A 15,622-nucleotide genomic window follows, 5' to 3' on the forward strand; every position below is an offset into this window, starting at 1 on the left:
GCATCAGGATTGCACGGCTCCATGCTGAGGAGCATCAGGGACACAGATGTAGCTTTCTGTGCATAGCCTTGATCTAACACTGAATTCACTCTGTGACTTCTAAAAAGGCACTTAGTTTTCCACCAGTTGTGCCTTCCCTCTGCCTTGCCTCAGGCTCTGAGCATCAATAGGTGACACATGCAAAGGGAAGGGCCACCCTGCAGCTCCTGCCTCTTTGGGATGTCCAATGCCTGTGGATGCCCAACAATGGCAAACACCATAGAAACCTCTATACTCACCAAACCACTTCTTCCTTGACCTGGGAGAGTGGGCTTGGTTTTAACTTGAGGCAGAAGACAAGCAAAGGAGAGAGGAGATGGGAGAAGCGCCTTTGAAAAAGGTCCTTTGTCGCTCGCCTCCGCATCCCATGGCAGTGCCTGCACTGACGTCAATGTGGTGCTGGTTGATTTGCACCAGCTGAGGGGCTGGCACAGGATCCTCCCCTCCACAGTGCCTCTGACGTGGGGCAGGAAGGGTTCATGCTGGGATATATTCCTGCCCGTGCCACACTGGTGGCCACAAGGCGAGGAATGAGGAACCTCTGCAGAGTGACAGCTGACCCTTATGGCTGCCCACAGAGCCCCTCCTGCACCCTGGCACCCAGTGACAGGCGCTGCTGCCCAGCCCTGATCCCTCTGTGCCAAGGGAAGGGCAGTGAGGCAGCTGTTGCAGGGACATCAGCATCAGGAGCCTCGCCTTGCTAAGGGGTGCCAGACTGGCACCTTCTTCACAGTGTTTGTGCCAGCTGTGACACAGCTGTGAGCTCTCGCTGCCACCCCTGCTCCTCTCCAGGTGTTCTTCCCTCAGTGGAAGCTGCAGGACTTGACTTAGGCATCCAGCCCTACAGCTCTGCGGTTTCACCAGCCTATGGAGGTGATGCTTTGGCATGCCCAAGTTGATCTTTCTGCCTTACAGAGCAAAAAATCCCAGAAGAGCATTTTTGACTACTACTTTGCTCCCATACATGTGATTTGTGTGTTAATGTAACGCTGCACAGCATGGAAAGCATCCCACTAAACACTCCTGGGAAAGAGGAGCCCAGCCCTTGGAATCAGAGCTGGTCTGGGAGATGGATGGTGGAATGCTACGCACCCAGCCACAAGAAGGACAAGTGATATGCAGTCAGCAGCAGTCGTCTTTACTATGGACCACAGGAGATCAGAAAAGTAACCTTGTTAACAGGAGACCTAGTGGCTAACAAAATGTCATGCTGTAGGACGTACTAGAGAAGCACAATCACCAGAACAAAACAGCACCCAGGGGGACAGGGAAGGCCAGGGGGTTGCAGGAGATGCCCTATAGCAAATGTCTAGTGTGGTATTGACACGTCTGTGAGTGCAGGGGGCTGGCTGCATGGGTTCCTTTAGTCTTGGACACAAGTCAAAGGGTCTTCACCTTTACCCAACTCCAGTGGCTCTAGCACAATGATTATTGACGTTTTTCAGAAAAAAAAATACTAATATAATTTTGTTCCAAGAACTTTGTGCAAGAATAATTTCTCCAGATGCAGTGAAAGGAGGGCAGATAGGAAAACACCCTTTTCCAGGGTTGTCCTTGAGGCTCCTGCCCTCTCTTCACTGACACCACAGCCCTCCCTAGTAATCTTCCGTGGTTTCGCCTTCAGTGAATCCCAAACAAGGTTTTTCAGAAAAAAAAAAAGGGAAAAAAAGTATTGCTGCTTCTTCTTGTAATATTTTTCCTCTCTCTCTCTCTCTCCCGTTTCTCCTTAAAAATGTTTACTTTCAAAAATTCCATTCCTGCAGAGATTCCTCCTGAGCTCTGAGGTCTCTGGACTCCACCCTCCTCTTCTCCAGTCAGAAAAACTGAGTCTTGATGTCTCTTTGGTTAAAAAAAAAAAATTAAAAAATAGCACAAACAAATAACACACAACCCAGTATGATCCCATTCCACCCCGCGGACGCCTGATGAGAGGGTGTCTGTGGAAGAAGGAAGCATCAGAGACGAGCTGTCTGCTCACTGGAAACCGAGGTCTCCGCTCCGTCCCGCCGGCTCTTCTCCTCTCATACGGTGGTCGCTGGCCCATACTGCAGCACCAGAGGGGATGTCTCCTTGATGCGGACGTAGAACTGCCCCTCGGGCTGGCTGGTGTGCAGGGACAGAGGCAGGAAGTCATCGGGGAGCCACCGCTCGCTCTCGTTGGCAGCAAACACCAGTCCGAAGTGCTCCAGCTGCTCCTCGCTGTAGCAGACGGCGGCCAAGCCGCCCAACACGTCCCGCGAGATGTCGTTCATCTCCAGCACCACCAGCTTCACCACCTCCCTGGCAGGCGTCTGGCTGGTGATGTGCAGCTGTGGAGAGAGAGATGGGAGAGATGGAGAGATGGGAGAGATGGGTGGTAAGGGGGAGGAATGAGGAGGAACAGGGGCCGGAGGCAGCAAAGGGCGTGGAGGAATAGTGAGGGTGGAGGAACAGCTGCCCAGTGGTGCCCATGAGCAGGTGGCAGTAGCCTGGTACAGAGCCATGGGCACACCATGCCCAGGGAACGCCCAAGGGGTGCCCTAGCATGCCATGGCCCAAACTTATGGATTACTCTCCTGCCTCCACTCCTGTCTCCAAGATCTTGCCACTCAACCCTTGCATGTGTCACCTACAGCTCTGCTGAGGCTGCCCCACTATCTCATCACCTGGGGATGGAGAGGGACAGTCTCTGCCCTGCTCCTGGTACCATGGAGGGACCTGTGTGAAGTCCCTCTTGTGAGCAGGGTCCAGACCCTCAGATCAGCTGGACCACAACAGCTCTGCCAAACTACAACTGAAACCTCTTTGGAACAGGGCAATAAATTTAATCTGTGCACAAGCTTTGGGCTCTCCCACCAACAGCTGCCCTTGCCCTCTGCTTCCCTGGGGACAGCCCTGTGAATCCCAAATCCTGTCAAGAAAATGAGCTCATCAGGACCCTGGCTGCTAACGCCGGGAGCCACTGCTTGGCTTCAAAGGCCCAAAGACAGGACATCCATCCTCACCCAGGCAAGGCAGTGTTTCCTTTGGCACATCTGTCAGGGCTTGCGGAGCGCCAGGAGTGCTGCCTCGTGAGGGTGGTCCCAGCCCTGGGCCCACGTGAGCACTGCCAGCCCTGAACAGCTGTGGCAGGGCTCAGCTGATTTACACCAGCCAAGGAGCCGTGCCTTTGAACTCGCCTTTCTTCGAGGAGAACATCGTAAAATGCTTTCAAGCAGGCGTGTCCAAAGCTTTACAACTTCAAAAACCACATGGGCAGCCCGCCAAGAACCTGAGGGCTCCGCTTCAGTTCCATAGAAATCTATGGGCATTCCTCAAATGGAAAATAATCCGGCGAGGCACAGTTGTCTCTGCTAGGATGTCCCAGCTGGGTGCAGAGACACTGGCTATCAAACCTCCCCAGCAATAAACCAATCAGCCTGTTGGCGCAGTTCTTCCTCTGCCATTACTTTAGGGTTGCTTTCAACCCATAACAGTCCATGATTTAATGATTTTCTGCTCCATCATCCTCAGTCCTGGGCACCAGGAATGTCTCGGAAAGGAAATTTCAACAGGGGAAGGATCTCCATGGCTGGGACCAAAGGAAGCCACAAAGCCAGAGGGCGACCTGCCAAGATGTGCATCCAGGGGGATGGTCCTCTATGGGCAACCCCACCTGGAGCAGGTGTGAGTGATCAGAGCTGTTGGGGTCAGGTCTTGGCAGCAAAGCCCTCATGAAGAGGAGTCAGGTCACACAGCTGCTCCAGCATAGTCTGAAGGAGCTCTGCCTGCTGCACCAGCTGGAACTGGAGTGGGTTCTGACACTGGAGTTGCCACAGGCTGGAGACAAAAGGCTCCTGCTCTCCCCTCCCTAATGGGGAAGGCTGGAGCAGAGACCACACACCTGGGAAGAGGAGGCTGTCAGAGGAGCATGGCCAGGGCAGGGGTTGAAGCTGAATTTTGGCCTGGAAGGATGATATGTTTGAACACCAGGACGTGGCAAGGATGTGGCAAGGACACCATCTTAAACAATGGATTCAGTTATTATATCAATAGCTCAGATATATCAAGGAAGATTTGGATTTCTGCTAATACACTCATCTACTATTTTGGTTTTTTTTTTTTCCCTATTAGAACAGTCAGGTTTTTCTTCTCTCTTTATTAAAAAAAAAACCACACCAAAAAACAAACAAACAAACAAACAAACCAACCAAAAAAAAAAACCAAAAAAAAACCCAAAAAAACAAAAAACCAAAAATGAACAAAAAAGTGTCCCTTGCTTTGCCTGCCCACTCTGGGTGGCACCAACCTACTGTCACCTGTTGAACCACAGACCAAGAGCTGAACTTCAGCCCCACTGCCTTGTCTCCAGAACTCACTACGTGTGGCCTTGGCTCACTCCTGCAGCAGCAGTAGCCATCACTCCTGCAGAGACACCCTGTCCTACCAGCAGCTTCATCTACAGCAGGGACAGAGGGAGTCAGGGCAGGAGTGCTGCGGGTCTCCAGGGGACCTCACCCCTGGGATGGTGGAGGATGGGGAGGGCAGTGCCAGGTGTGGCAGTCCTGCTGTCTCTGTCCCCATCCTGCCAGCCCTGTCTCTCCGGGCACAGCAGAGCCCCTGCGCCACCCATTACAGGCTCTGGTACCTTGACACTGGTCTCTTTGGAGAGTCCCGTTTCGTACTGAGGGCAGACCCTCAAGGTGACAGAGCCTGGCTTCTTCCCTTTGTCGGCCAAGCCCCCAGGCTGCTCTGGCTGCTGCTCTGTCAAGTCCTGAGTCCGCTCATCTGAGCGCGTCCGGCAGACGGGCTCGGAGCCCTGTCCGCCCCGGCGGCGCTCGGGGCTGGGTGTCGAGCCAGTCCTCAGCCTGAGCTGGCTGCAGTGGCCCGTGGTCCTGCTCTCGGCCGGGGAGCTGTCCACGGAGCCGGGGCAGGACTTTCTCGGAGCGGGGCAGTGGGGCTTGGGGAAGTCCAGGCTGCTGGTCCGAACGCAGTACGCCTGTCGCTTCTCGGTGATGCGCAGCAGCTCGATCTGCCGGCTGGGCAGGACAAAGTCACTGTCATAGAGCTTGGGCGGTGGCCGGGGCTCTTCTGGCGGTGGCGGCACTGGGGGTGGGGTCTTGAGCTCGTGGCTCTGCAGGACGTCCGGGGCACTGTCCCGCAGGGTGCGGGCCACCCTCCGGCTGCAGCACTCGGGCCCCGAGGTGGAGTACACCAGGTCGAGCTCCTTCGGGCTCTGAGCCCGACTGGAGTCATAGTCGCTGTCAGTGGCCAGGAACACCTCCGAGGAGCCTTCCTCGTCCGACAGGCCGTGAGAGTCTGCGAGGAGTGAGAGGAGCAAAGAGCGGCTCAGCCTGAGTGTGGACAACCCCCGCTGAGGTGGAATCCAGGGAAGCCTCTGAGTTTACCCCCTTGTCACACACCTGAGCTGCGCTAGCCACAGCACAGGCAGGGCGGGTCCCGGCTGACACCGACTGCCCTGTACAGACCCGGCTCCAGCCCCCGCGACCCACCGAGCACGGGCAGCCCCTGAGCCCACCAGGCAGGAGCTCGGCACAGCCAGGTCCTTACCGGAGTTGAGCTTGCGGCTGGTCTCTGGTGAGAGCACTGGGGATGGAAGGTAGTCAATGTGGGATGAGGAGGATTGGGTTTTCTCCTTCACTGTCCCCCCGGCCTCACTGAGGAAGCCACTGAGAGAGATCCCACAGGAGGGCTGCTTGTAGCGGGCGTGCTGCAGGACATCCATGATCCAGCGCATCTCTCGCCAGATCTCCTCCATTTGCTGCCAACAGAGGAAATGGAGGAGCCCTTTCACACAGCAAACGACAGCAACAAGAAAGTGCCATGGCAAAACACGGAGTCTGTATACACACATCTCCCCAGAGCTTTGGGGAAATCCCTAGGCCGGGAAATGCAAAGAAAGTGCTCTCAGGTAGGAGGAGAACACAGCTGCTGGTTCAGCAGGGGTGCTGGGGACAGGGGTAGTGTGGGATGCTGTTTTGCAAGTCCATCCTAAAATGCACTTGCAGGCCTTTTTCTAGCAAGGAGGGCATGTGCACTCTGGGTCTCTCCTTGGGATTTTTAATGTGATCATTGCAGTAAGAAGTTGCTTGATAAAGCAACTGCAGCCTGGAGAAGAGGAGGCTCCAGGGACACTTCAGAGCCTAAAGGGGCTCCAGGGAGAGCTGGAGAGGGACTTGGGACAAGGGACGGAGGGAGGGGACAAGGGCCTGGATGCACAGGACAAGGGCCTGGAGTGACAGGACAAGGGTGAATGGCTTCCCACTGCCAGAAGGCAGGGTTAAATGGGAAATTGGAAGAATTCTTGGCTGTGAGGGTGCTGAGGCCCTGGCACAGCGTGCCCAGAGAAGCTGTGCCTGCCCCTGGATCCCTGGCAGTGTTCAAGGCCAGGTTGGACAGGGCTTGGAGCAACCTGGGATAGTGGAACTGGATGAGGTTTAATGTCTGTTCCAACCCAAACCATTCTATGAATCTATGAAAGACCAGGCTGCTGCTGCCCATCAGCCACATCAGAGAAATCCCCCGGGGCCACCAAGACCAGGGAACAGCCTGGATGCAGATGCTGCTGCCTGAGTCCTGGCAGGTTAGGAGCACTGTTGAGCCTGGCTCCCACCCCATACCTGGATGTAGTCCTGAACCTGCTGGTGCCTCTGCTTGGCGGTGGAGAGCTCGGCATCGGAGAAAGCCTCCCTGAGGCTCTGCTGGGAGAGAAGTGACTCCAGCTCCAGCAGGGCGGACACCTGGCAGTACTGAGTGATGAACTCCCGGTTGTACGTGAAGAAGTGGACTGGGAGAGGAAACAAGAGGGGAGGGGATGAAAAATGTGAAAATCCATGCTGTGGATGCCCTACAGCCCCCTCCCTATCACCTGAGATGAGGAGGCAACACTGTCCATTATTCCACTTGGACAGCCCTCAGTACACTCCTCCATCCCTCCTCCCCAGGGAGTGAGGGAAGTCTAGGCACACCACTGCCCAGCCCAGCTCGCCGGAGGCCTCAGATGACAAGGTGAGTTTTGGCATTCCTTCTCCTCACCCAGCTCGAAGATCTGCAGTGGCAGTGTGAGGAAGCCAGAGCGAGGGGTATAGGGGTTGTTCTGGCCTGGAGCAGTGCAGACATCATCTGATGGAGGCAGCAGCAGCAGGAAGGAGACCTGATCCCCAAAGTCCAGCACCTCTTGGCTGTACAGACGGAAGTCTTTGGCCTGCAAGAAGACATTGCAGGTAACAGCTGCACACATCACCTGGTGGAGCCTCTGCCCAGTCCTCCTGCACAGATTAGTCCTCAGGGACCACCTGCAGCCAGGGGACACTGCAGCTTCAGCACACAACCAGAGGCCCCTTGCTTCTGGCATAATCTGCATTATCTCATCACTTCTTCTCTAATTTTTCCTAAAAGTTTTGAAACTTCTGGTCAAAGTCACCGTGGCCAGGTGTCGAAAACGTGCCACCAGCGATGGCTCAGTGATGAGCAGGGAGGTGCCCTCCCAGCTACCCAGCCAGAAGCACATACCTGGCATTGGAGCTGCTGGGTTGTTTCCCAGCAGATACTTGGCATGGTGGAGGAAGGTTTCTCCCCATGCAGTCTGGCTCCAGGGGCTGGAGCTCCAGCCCAGCACTGGCCAGGGACCAGCCTGCTTTGGAGGGGCAGAGTTGGGCTGGTCTTGTGCTGCTCAGGACCAAACCACTGGCAGCAGTAACAAACCCAGATTCACCCTCGTTGCTTTGGGGTACAGTGTGGGAAGGACGAACAGCTCCTGTGGACACTGTCCCCGGGCAGGGCAGACTCAGCACTCACCTTCAGCTTGCACAGCACTAAAATCTAGGTGCTCCAGCCTCACAAGGAGAGCCAGCCATGCAGTTCCCCACCTTCTGCAACCACCAGCACTGTGCTCACAGCCCCATCCCCTCCCTCTGCCTGGACCTTGGCTCCAGCCTCTACCTCTTGAAATGGGATGTTCACCAGCATCATCAGCTCCTTGATGGCCACTTGGAGCTCCTGAAACAAGGGGTTCTGGGATCTGTCAGTCTCTGTCTCTGTGGGAACAGGCTCCTCCACGCTGGCCATCTTCTGCAGCCACTCCCACTCCTCCCTGCAGAAGGCCAGAGACAGACAGGTGAAGGAGGGAGCAGTTTGGGTGGACATGGACACAATTTCTGTGAGAGCTGTGTTTGCTTGGCTGTTCCTCTCCCAGACAGTGAAGCATCCCCAAAGGTATGGGAGAGGTGGAGGTAGACAGGGAACTTGGTTTGCTCTAGGCTGAATCAGACTCACAGAATATACTGAGCTGGATGGGACCCACACGGATTGTTGAGTTCAGCCCTGACCCCACACAGGACACCCTAACAACCCCACCCTGTGCCTGAGAGCACTGCATGGCAGGGATAAAAGGGAATATTATGCTGCTGCTGAAGCAGGAGGAGATGGATGCTGTTAGCTGGGGTGGGACAGAGCAGACTGGCTGCCCTGGCTGAGCAGCCCTCCAAATCCCACCTGGAGATGTTGGGGTTGGAGCGAATCTTGACGTGGCATAGGATGTTGGGGAGCTGCTCTGGCACCAGCACTCGGATCTGATCCACGGCACTGCACAGCTTCAAGTAGCCCAGGTAGAGGCCCGGGGAGAGGGCATGGCTGCTCCGCTGGTGATAAGCCAGCTTGTCCTGGGAACAAAGCACTGCTGGACTGCACAAGTCCTCACAGCAAGGCTGATGCTGTAGCACAGCCAGTCCAGCTGGAGAAGGGGAGCAGCACAGGAAGACAACCCAGTGCTGCCAGGTCGCATCTGGCACCAACTTGATGCCTCCTCTTGAAACAACAGGATTTTTGGAGGCTGGCTGGGCTCTGCTCCCCCTCTGCTGTGACCTTTCCAGGCCGAGGGGGAGCAGGGAGCACTGGTGTTTCCAGGGGAGCCCACTGCCATCCTTGCCCCAGCACACACCTGGACAGAGATGAGCAGCATGTCCAGAGCAGTGGGCTCCTCGGGGGAGGACACGGACTTGCGGCTGGTCTGCAGCTTGCAGATGGGGACCCAACGGACGCTCTCGAAGGTCTGGTTAGTCTTCACCTCCTTCAGGGTGACGATAAGGATGTTGCCCTGTTTGTCTTTGATGGGCTCAAAGAAGACCTGCCCCAGGTCCTGGATGCCCAGCAGCCCCTGTGCAACAGGGTGGGAAGGCAGGAGAAAGCAGAGGGTCAGGGGACATCCCGGAGGCACGGTGGGTCTGGGCAGCTGGGATGTGCCTGCAGCTGCCTGCTGGAAACCAGTCTGCCCAGAAAAGCACCCTGATGTCCCAAGCCCCTCTGCAGGAGACTGCCATGACACCTGACACCTCCCTGTCCCATGGCTGGAGTCCTGCCAGGGAGGACAAGTCAGGGACACACAGTCATGGCCAGCAGATCCTGGGTTTATCCTGACAGTGGTACACCTGCATGGTGTCAGCCCCCAGCATCCCACTTAAAGTGTTTGTTCCCCGCCCAGGCTGACCCTCACCTGCATCTGTGAGATGGCCAGCAGCATCTTGAAGCGCGTCTGCAGGATGCAGGAGCAGGAGGACTGGGACACAGTGACACACTGCCGCAGCCACAGGATCTCGTCCCACATACATGACACCTGCACACACCAAAGAGTGTCCCTGCTGCTGCAGCTGGGTCACACCAGGGTTTTGGGGAAATTGTTTGCCTCTCTGAGTCGGGTTAGGAATGTGCATGGGCATGCAGCACCTCTGAGCAGGGGTGCAATAACTCCCTGTGCCACAGGCACTGAGATGCCTCCAGAGTCTGTACCCGAGGGCAGCCCTGAGTCACGTCCACTCAGATATCCATCTTTATCAAGGACTGAAACCTTAAGTTTGAATACAAGTTGGCCAAGGTGGGGAGGGAGAAGAAAGCACTCTCCATCAGTAGATAAGGATCACCCAGCAAATTATTTTGGCCCTGAGCTGCCCACATGCTCTTTCCTTTAGTCTGCTGACATCGGAGGAGCTGCCAGCAGCTCCCTGTGCATCCTACAGCAGAGGCAGAGGTGCCATGGCAGGATGCTGAGGGGAAGCAGTTCAACAGCCACTGACATCCCTGTGGAGAGGCAGTGCCCACCCACGCTGGCACACAGCCTGCCCAGTGTGGCTCTGGTCTGTCACCCATCTTTGGGCTTCTAGGGGTTGGGATGAAATGCCATTCCCTGGAAGTCTCCCGGTCCGTGCTGAACCCCAGCAAGAAGCAAATCCACAGGCTGCCTGCACTGCCAAGCCCCAGTGGAGAGGACTGGAGAGGCAAAAGTGTTGCCTGATGCCCGCCTGGGTCACCTTGGTACTCCTGGCCCTTTGCCCAAGCACAGGGTCCCTTAGCCACCCACCTTGGTGAGCCAGAGGAAATCCTGCATGAGCAGGCAAGAGTAGGTGTCATCAATCTCCACCACAGGGATCTGGTCTTCGTGGGTCACCAGGATGTTGTCGTCCTTGTAGAAGATGGCTGTCAGGTAGAGGCCCCTGCATGTGAGGGAAGACAGACTTCAGTGCCACCCCCAGCTGAGTGCCACCCCTACCTCCATCTCCCAAAGGGTCTCTTTCCTGAGGGGAGATGCCCTGCCCCAGGTCCCCACTTCTCTCCAACAGCCCGTGGCAGAAGAGGCTTGTGGCTGGTATGGGAGCAGGAGCAGGAACCCAACCTGTCCCAGGAGATACCACGGCCCATGACCCTGCAGCACATGGGACAGAGATGGGCCAGACTGTGCAGGGGACACTCTGGGTCTGGACAAGTTGGAGTGCCAGGTGAGCCCCAGAGGTGATGCAGGGATCTGGGCACCAGCACAGCTTGGCCAGTCCAAATGGAGACACCAAGAGAACCTCTGATCTCTAGGCCATGGGACTCATCTCCACTGACACCACCAGCTCACTCCCAGTGCAGACCCTGCTCTGAGCACCCCCAGCCCCCAATGTGCAGGCACAGCTCTCAGGATGGGCAGCTCTGCAGCCCTGCTGGGACAGGGGTTCTCACCAACCCCGTGCATCAGCCTCTCACCGCTTCAGTGTCTTGAGAAACTTGCTGCCAGGGTGGAAGAGGTGCTTGAGGCTCTTGGAGACTGAATGCTTTCTGCTCTGGGGCTGGTTCTTGCAGGGCTCTGTGGAGCAGAGAGCAGAGGATGCTGCAGCAGGAGATGAAGAACTGATACCAACCTATTGGGAAGGCTGAGGTCTCCACTGCCTGAGCACTGGCAGTGAGGTCTCCACTGCCTGAGCTGTGTCCCTGCTCTTCTCATCCATGGCACAGACCTGTTCCTGCACCACCCCAGCTCTGTGGATCACACCATAACCCTGGGGACTCAGCTGCCCCTGCCTCAGCCTCCCTGGAGCACTGTGCTGTGGGCTCACCGTGGCAAATGCAGTGCTGGTGGACGGTCTTCACCTGGCCCAGGAGATGGTCCAGAGCTTCAGCCTGTCCCCTCCGCCGTGGCGCCCGGCCGTCATACTCCCGCCAGTCTGTGGGGACAAACCAGCATCACCCCGGCACCCCTTTGCCTGGGGCAAAAGGGGTTCCCATCCCCTCCTCCCACATCATCTGGGTGTCCCCCCCATGCCACAGCATGGCAGCAGTTGTGGGTGCTGGGCACTTCTGGGTGTGCTGGGAGATCCCCAGCTTTGTGCCACACTTCCCAGGAACACCCAGCTCTGCACAGCACCCCGTGGCCACCGGCCTCCCCACAGCGTGGCAGGGACACACCGGGAGGAAGGAACAAGGTCTGTCTGTTGCTGCTACACTTCACTGGCCTTAAAAAATAAAATTCTTTCCAGTCTCTTCCTCCAGGTCTTCCCCAGTTACTCCAGATGAGTGCTGGAAGCTGGGCTTACCTCGACAAACACATAAATAAACTCCTCCACCCGCTGTGGGCCAGCAGCAGGACCATGAGCAGGGCTGGGGACCTGCTGGCTCTTTTCCCTCAACTTTATATTAATTGCTTTAAACACCCCATGTCCTGCCCGCTGCTGTTTTCCATGGAAAGTTCAGCTCTGTTAACTTTGGCTAGAACTTGCCGCTATTTTTAGTAGCTTTAAAAACACCCAGGGAGGTGCCTGACTATATTCTGCTGGGCCAGGGAGGGAATCTCTACTGAAGGGAGAAATATTACTGGTAATAAAAATAAATAAACCCCACTCCTGTCTGATTTCCTTCAGCTACACTCAATTGATGTCACCTGGATCCCGGTCACAGGGAATGTGACCTGTGTGAGGTGGCAAATGGGCTTTAAAGTGGGTGCAAATATGACAGGGACAGGACAAAGCCACAGTAGTAGACTGCTGTGCCCTTGCTATGTGCATTCCTAGACATGCAAATGGATTTTTGGTGATGGCGGTGCTCTGTGGATCTGCAGCCAGAGCTGTGCATGGTGCTGCACATCTCTGACCCATTACTGTTCACCTCCACCTGTGCCCAGTGCCCTCACTGCTCCCGGGAGCAGCAGCCCTGCTCCCTGCGTGCCTGCAGCATGGTGGGACAGGATGGGCTTCCATGGCCTGATCCTTGGGACAAGCTCAGCCTCCCATGGGGCTGTTCCTTACTTATTTACAGCACCAGTCCCATGGGACACCACACAGGCACCTGCTTTGGGACTGGTGACAAGTGGCAGAGGCCATTCTGGAACCCCCTTAGTCCTGAACTTCACCTTTGGGCTGCTCCTTCTAGCTCAGTCCTCCTGGCCCTTCTCCACCCAGCACCCCAGGGTGCCTTGTATGACATTGGGTGGCTGTTTCCTGACACTTTTCCTGGGGCCAGCATGGGGAGGAGAGTGCTAACAGCCCTGAGCTGGTCTCTGTTGGGGCTCATGTCCCCCATCCCAGCTCCATGCTGGGGAATGCAGGTCCTTGGGTCTGGGCTGGATGGGAGAAACCATGTGGTGGCACAGAGTGGGAGGCCACTGCCACCCAGGACCACTCTTTGCCACCTAATCGCTTCCTCCATGGGATGAGCTGATCCAGGCCTGAAATGGCTCAGCCTTTCACAGGCAGCAAGGGTAATTCAAGGCTGAAAACTCACTCTGGCAAAGCACTTGTTGGCTGGAGACAGCACCCCAGAACCCCAGGCACAGCCTCCCTGCCTGGCCTGAGACTCTAAATTATGCCTCTGCCTCTGGGTCCACTTGCTCCCACCCCAGCAGTGAGAGGGACCCCTGGATGGCACAGGGAGCTGTCCTGTCCCCCCCACCCTGTGCTGGCTGCCGTGGGAGTGTTCCCAGGGGTACTCACTGGAAGGGATGGCGAAGGGGGGCGTGGAGGCTTGCGGGGGACCCCAGCCCTTCATGTTGTAGGCAGACACGCGGACGTGGTATGCCGTGCCCTGCAAGGAGAGCAGCACACTCAGCACGGCCCCACCTCTCCCGGCTTGGCAGATGAGGCAAGGAGGATTCCCCCCAGCTCACTGGTCCAGTACACCATGAGGAGCACTCAGCTAGGAGCCCACAGCCCGGGTCACTGGCTCTCACTTCCCCTCCTGTACAAAGTTCTTGTTATGAGGCACTAGAGAATCCCCGTGCCCCTGCTGGGTGGGTTTGGGGCACACAGAGGAAGGACTGGACATTGCAAGAGGTGCTTGCCAGAGGTGCTCCAGCCTGAAAGACTCAGTCCTTCTGTGGATTGGGGTGCTGGCAATGCCCTGGGACATGTAAGAATCCAGCCCCTGGAGACAGGGAGCTGGCCCAGCACTGTCAAGGGCTTGTAGCACAGTGACAGTGATTAAAGTCTCTGATTAAAGCCCAGTCAAGTTGCCAGATGTTGTCAGGCCTCCAGGCACTCATGAAGGCAACAGGAGCCTATGAAGCAGCTCTGAGAGTGTGATTGATGGGCTTGGAGCAGTTCTTTGCAGCGATGCTGCTCCAGGTGCCGCTCGAGCCCCTCCTGCCACACTGCGGGCAGCTCCCACCCTGACAGCGCTCCTGGGCTCGGAACTGCTGCTGGGCCTAAGCCCCTTTCACCTCACCAAGGGGGTTCTCTGCTCCTCAAATCAGTGCTCCCTGCCTGCCTACCTCTGCTAAGGGTGAGCCCATTTATCCCAGCATCTGCCTGTGCTCCCATCCTGAGCTCCAGCCCACTGCAGTCCCTGTGTCCCTGGTGCTGGCCCAGGCATGACTCTTGTGGTTCTCAGGGAGATAAAACAGCAAGGAGCCACAGTCCCACCAGCCATGACCTTGCCGAGCTCCCAGAGATGAAGATGGAGCTGGTCCCTCCTCTCGGTGACATCAGGGCTGGGGCAAGGGGTTGGACTGTGCAGGTGGCAGAGGACTGAGCCACTGATTTACTGCCCAGGAAGAGCCTGGGTGGAGACAGGAGTGGGGAGGGGGACAGAGGATAAATCAGGCATTGGGTGAATGGGCCCATTCTGCCTGTCACTGCCCAGTCCCCAGGAACCCTGTCAGGGAGGTTCCTCTGTCAGTGGCTGCAGCCATGGGGGGAGAGACAGATGCTTCTCCCAGCCCCACACTTCGGCTCTGCCCAGGCTGTGCCCATGGCATGCAGCGTGACACAATCCTATAGTTCCTGCTCAGAACCATCATAGAAACAAAGAACCATTAAGGTTGGAAAAGGTGTCTAAGACCACTGAGTCCAACCATTGCCAAGGCCATCACTAAACCAAGTCCCGAAGTACCAAATACACGTCTTTTGAACATTTCCAGGGATGATGACTCCACCACTGCCCTGGGCAGCCTGATTCCCTCCTCATGGGCTGTACTACGGCCTCTGGCTTTCCCCAGCTGTGGGCTCTCCCTACCGAGCCCTGCCCGCTGTGGGCACCCCCGGCACTCACGGACACCAGCCCCTGGATGGTGAAATGCAGGTCCTTCAGCTTGTCGATCATGGCTTCTCCCAGCAGTGGTGAGAAGGTGGGGGAGCAGCTCCACTCCACTGCAAGGAGAGAGACCCCAAGGTGCCATGAGGCCCTGAAGTGGGGGACAGGCCACCAGGGCTGGGGCAGCATATCACAGACAGCAGCTGCAGGGGGACTGCAGACAGCACAGGAGATGGACGCAGCGGAGTGCAGGCATGGGAAAGGTGATACATAGTGGGGGGAAGGTCATGGGGAGCTGCTGACATCACCAAGCCACATAAGATGGGGTCAGCACCTTTAATTGGTGGCTCAGAAGTGGGGAATGGAAGAAATTCTTCCAGAAGCCAAAAAGATCTGGTTTAAGTGGGTGAGGCATGCATAGCAACAAAGTATTCCCAGTGTGCAGGATGAGGGGGCAGCCAACAAGTGACACCCTGAATTTTGCCTTGGTGCAAGATGATGTTTGGACTAGCTCAGAGCATTTGGATGGTGGCCAGGCTGTCCAGCAGGCGTGGCTTCCTCTGTCCTCCAGTATAAAAGTGGCCTCACTGGGGCTTGGCAGCACTGCCCATGGCTCTGTTGTGTTGACACGGGGTGCAAGGCACCTGCTGTGGCTGTGTGACCCTGCCCTGCTGCAGAGATCCTCATCCTTACCTTTGTACTTGGTGACAACAGCTGAGTTGACACTCAGGGGCTCCCAGAAGGTCACCTGCAATGAGGAGCTGCTGGCCACAGAGAGGTGGACGCTGCTGGGGGCATCTGGCACTCCTGGGGACAGAGAGTGCAGGGACTG

The 15,622-nt window shown here is 56.6% G+C and overlaps 1 protein-coding gene across 1 annotated transcript in view; it reads right to left on the reverse strand.

The window, feature by feature from the left end:
- Window positions 1-1,156: 1,156 nt before the first annotated feature.
- The window catches only part of LOC128796192 (ankyrin repeat and fibronectin type-III domain-containing protein 1-like), a 192,708-nt gene continuing 178,242 nt past the window's right edge, over window positions 1,157-15,622 (reverse strand). Inside the window, exons 9-23 of the mRNA XM_053957619.1 lie at window positions 15,484-15,597; window positions 14,809-14,906; window positions 13,254-13,344; window positions 11,385-11,492; window positions 11,035-11,134; window positions 10,370-10,502; window positions 9,509-9,628; window positions 8,957-9,172; window positions 8,512-8,678; window positions 7,960-8,110; window positions 7,054-7,222; window positions 6,639-6,805; window positions 5,569-5,779; window positions 4,646-5,316; window positions 1,157-2,348 (exon numbers count right to left, since the gene is read on the reverse strand). Coding sequence (XP_053813594.1) covers window positions 2,061-2,348; window positions 4,646-5,316; window positions 5,569-5,779; window positions 6,639-6,805; window positions 7,054-7,222; window positions 7,960-8,110; window positions 8,512-8,678; window positions 8,957-9,172; window positions 9,509-9,628; window positions 10,370-10,502; window positions 11,035-11,134; window positions 11,385-11,492; window positions 13,254-13,344; window positions 14,809-14,906; window positions 15,484-15,597 — 2,804 coding nt within the window. The 3' untranslated portion in view covers window positions 1,157-2,060. The remainder of the gene's footprint in view (window positions 2,349-4,645; window positions 5,317-5,568; window positions 5,780-6,638; window positions 6,806-7,053; window positions 7,223-7,959; window positions 8,111-8,511; window positions 8,679-8,956; window positions 9,173-9,508; window positions 9,629-10,369; window positions 10,503-11,034; window positions 11,135-11,384; window positions 11,493-13,253; window positions 13,345-14,808; window positions 14,907-15,483; window positions 15,598-15,622) is intronic.

Source organism: Vidua chalybeata, chromosome 16 (assembly GCF_026979565.1).
Source record: "Vidua chalybeata isolate OUT-0048 chromosome 16, bVidCha1 merged haplotype, whole genome shotgun sequence".
NCBI lineage: Eukaryota > Metazoa > Chordata > Aves > Passeriformes > Viduidae > Vidua > Vidua chalybeata.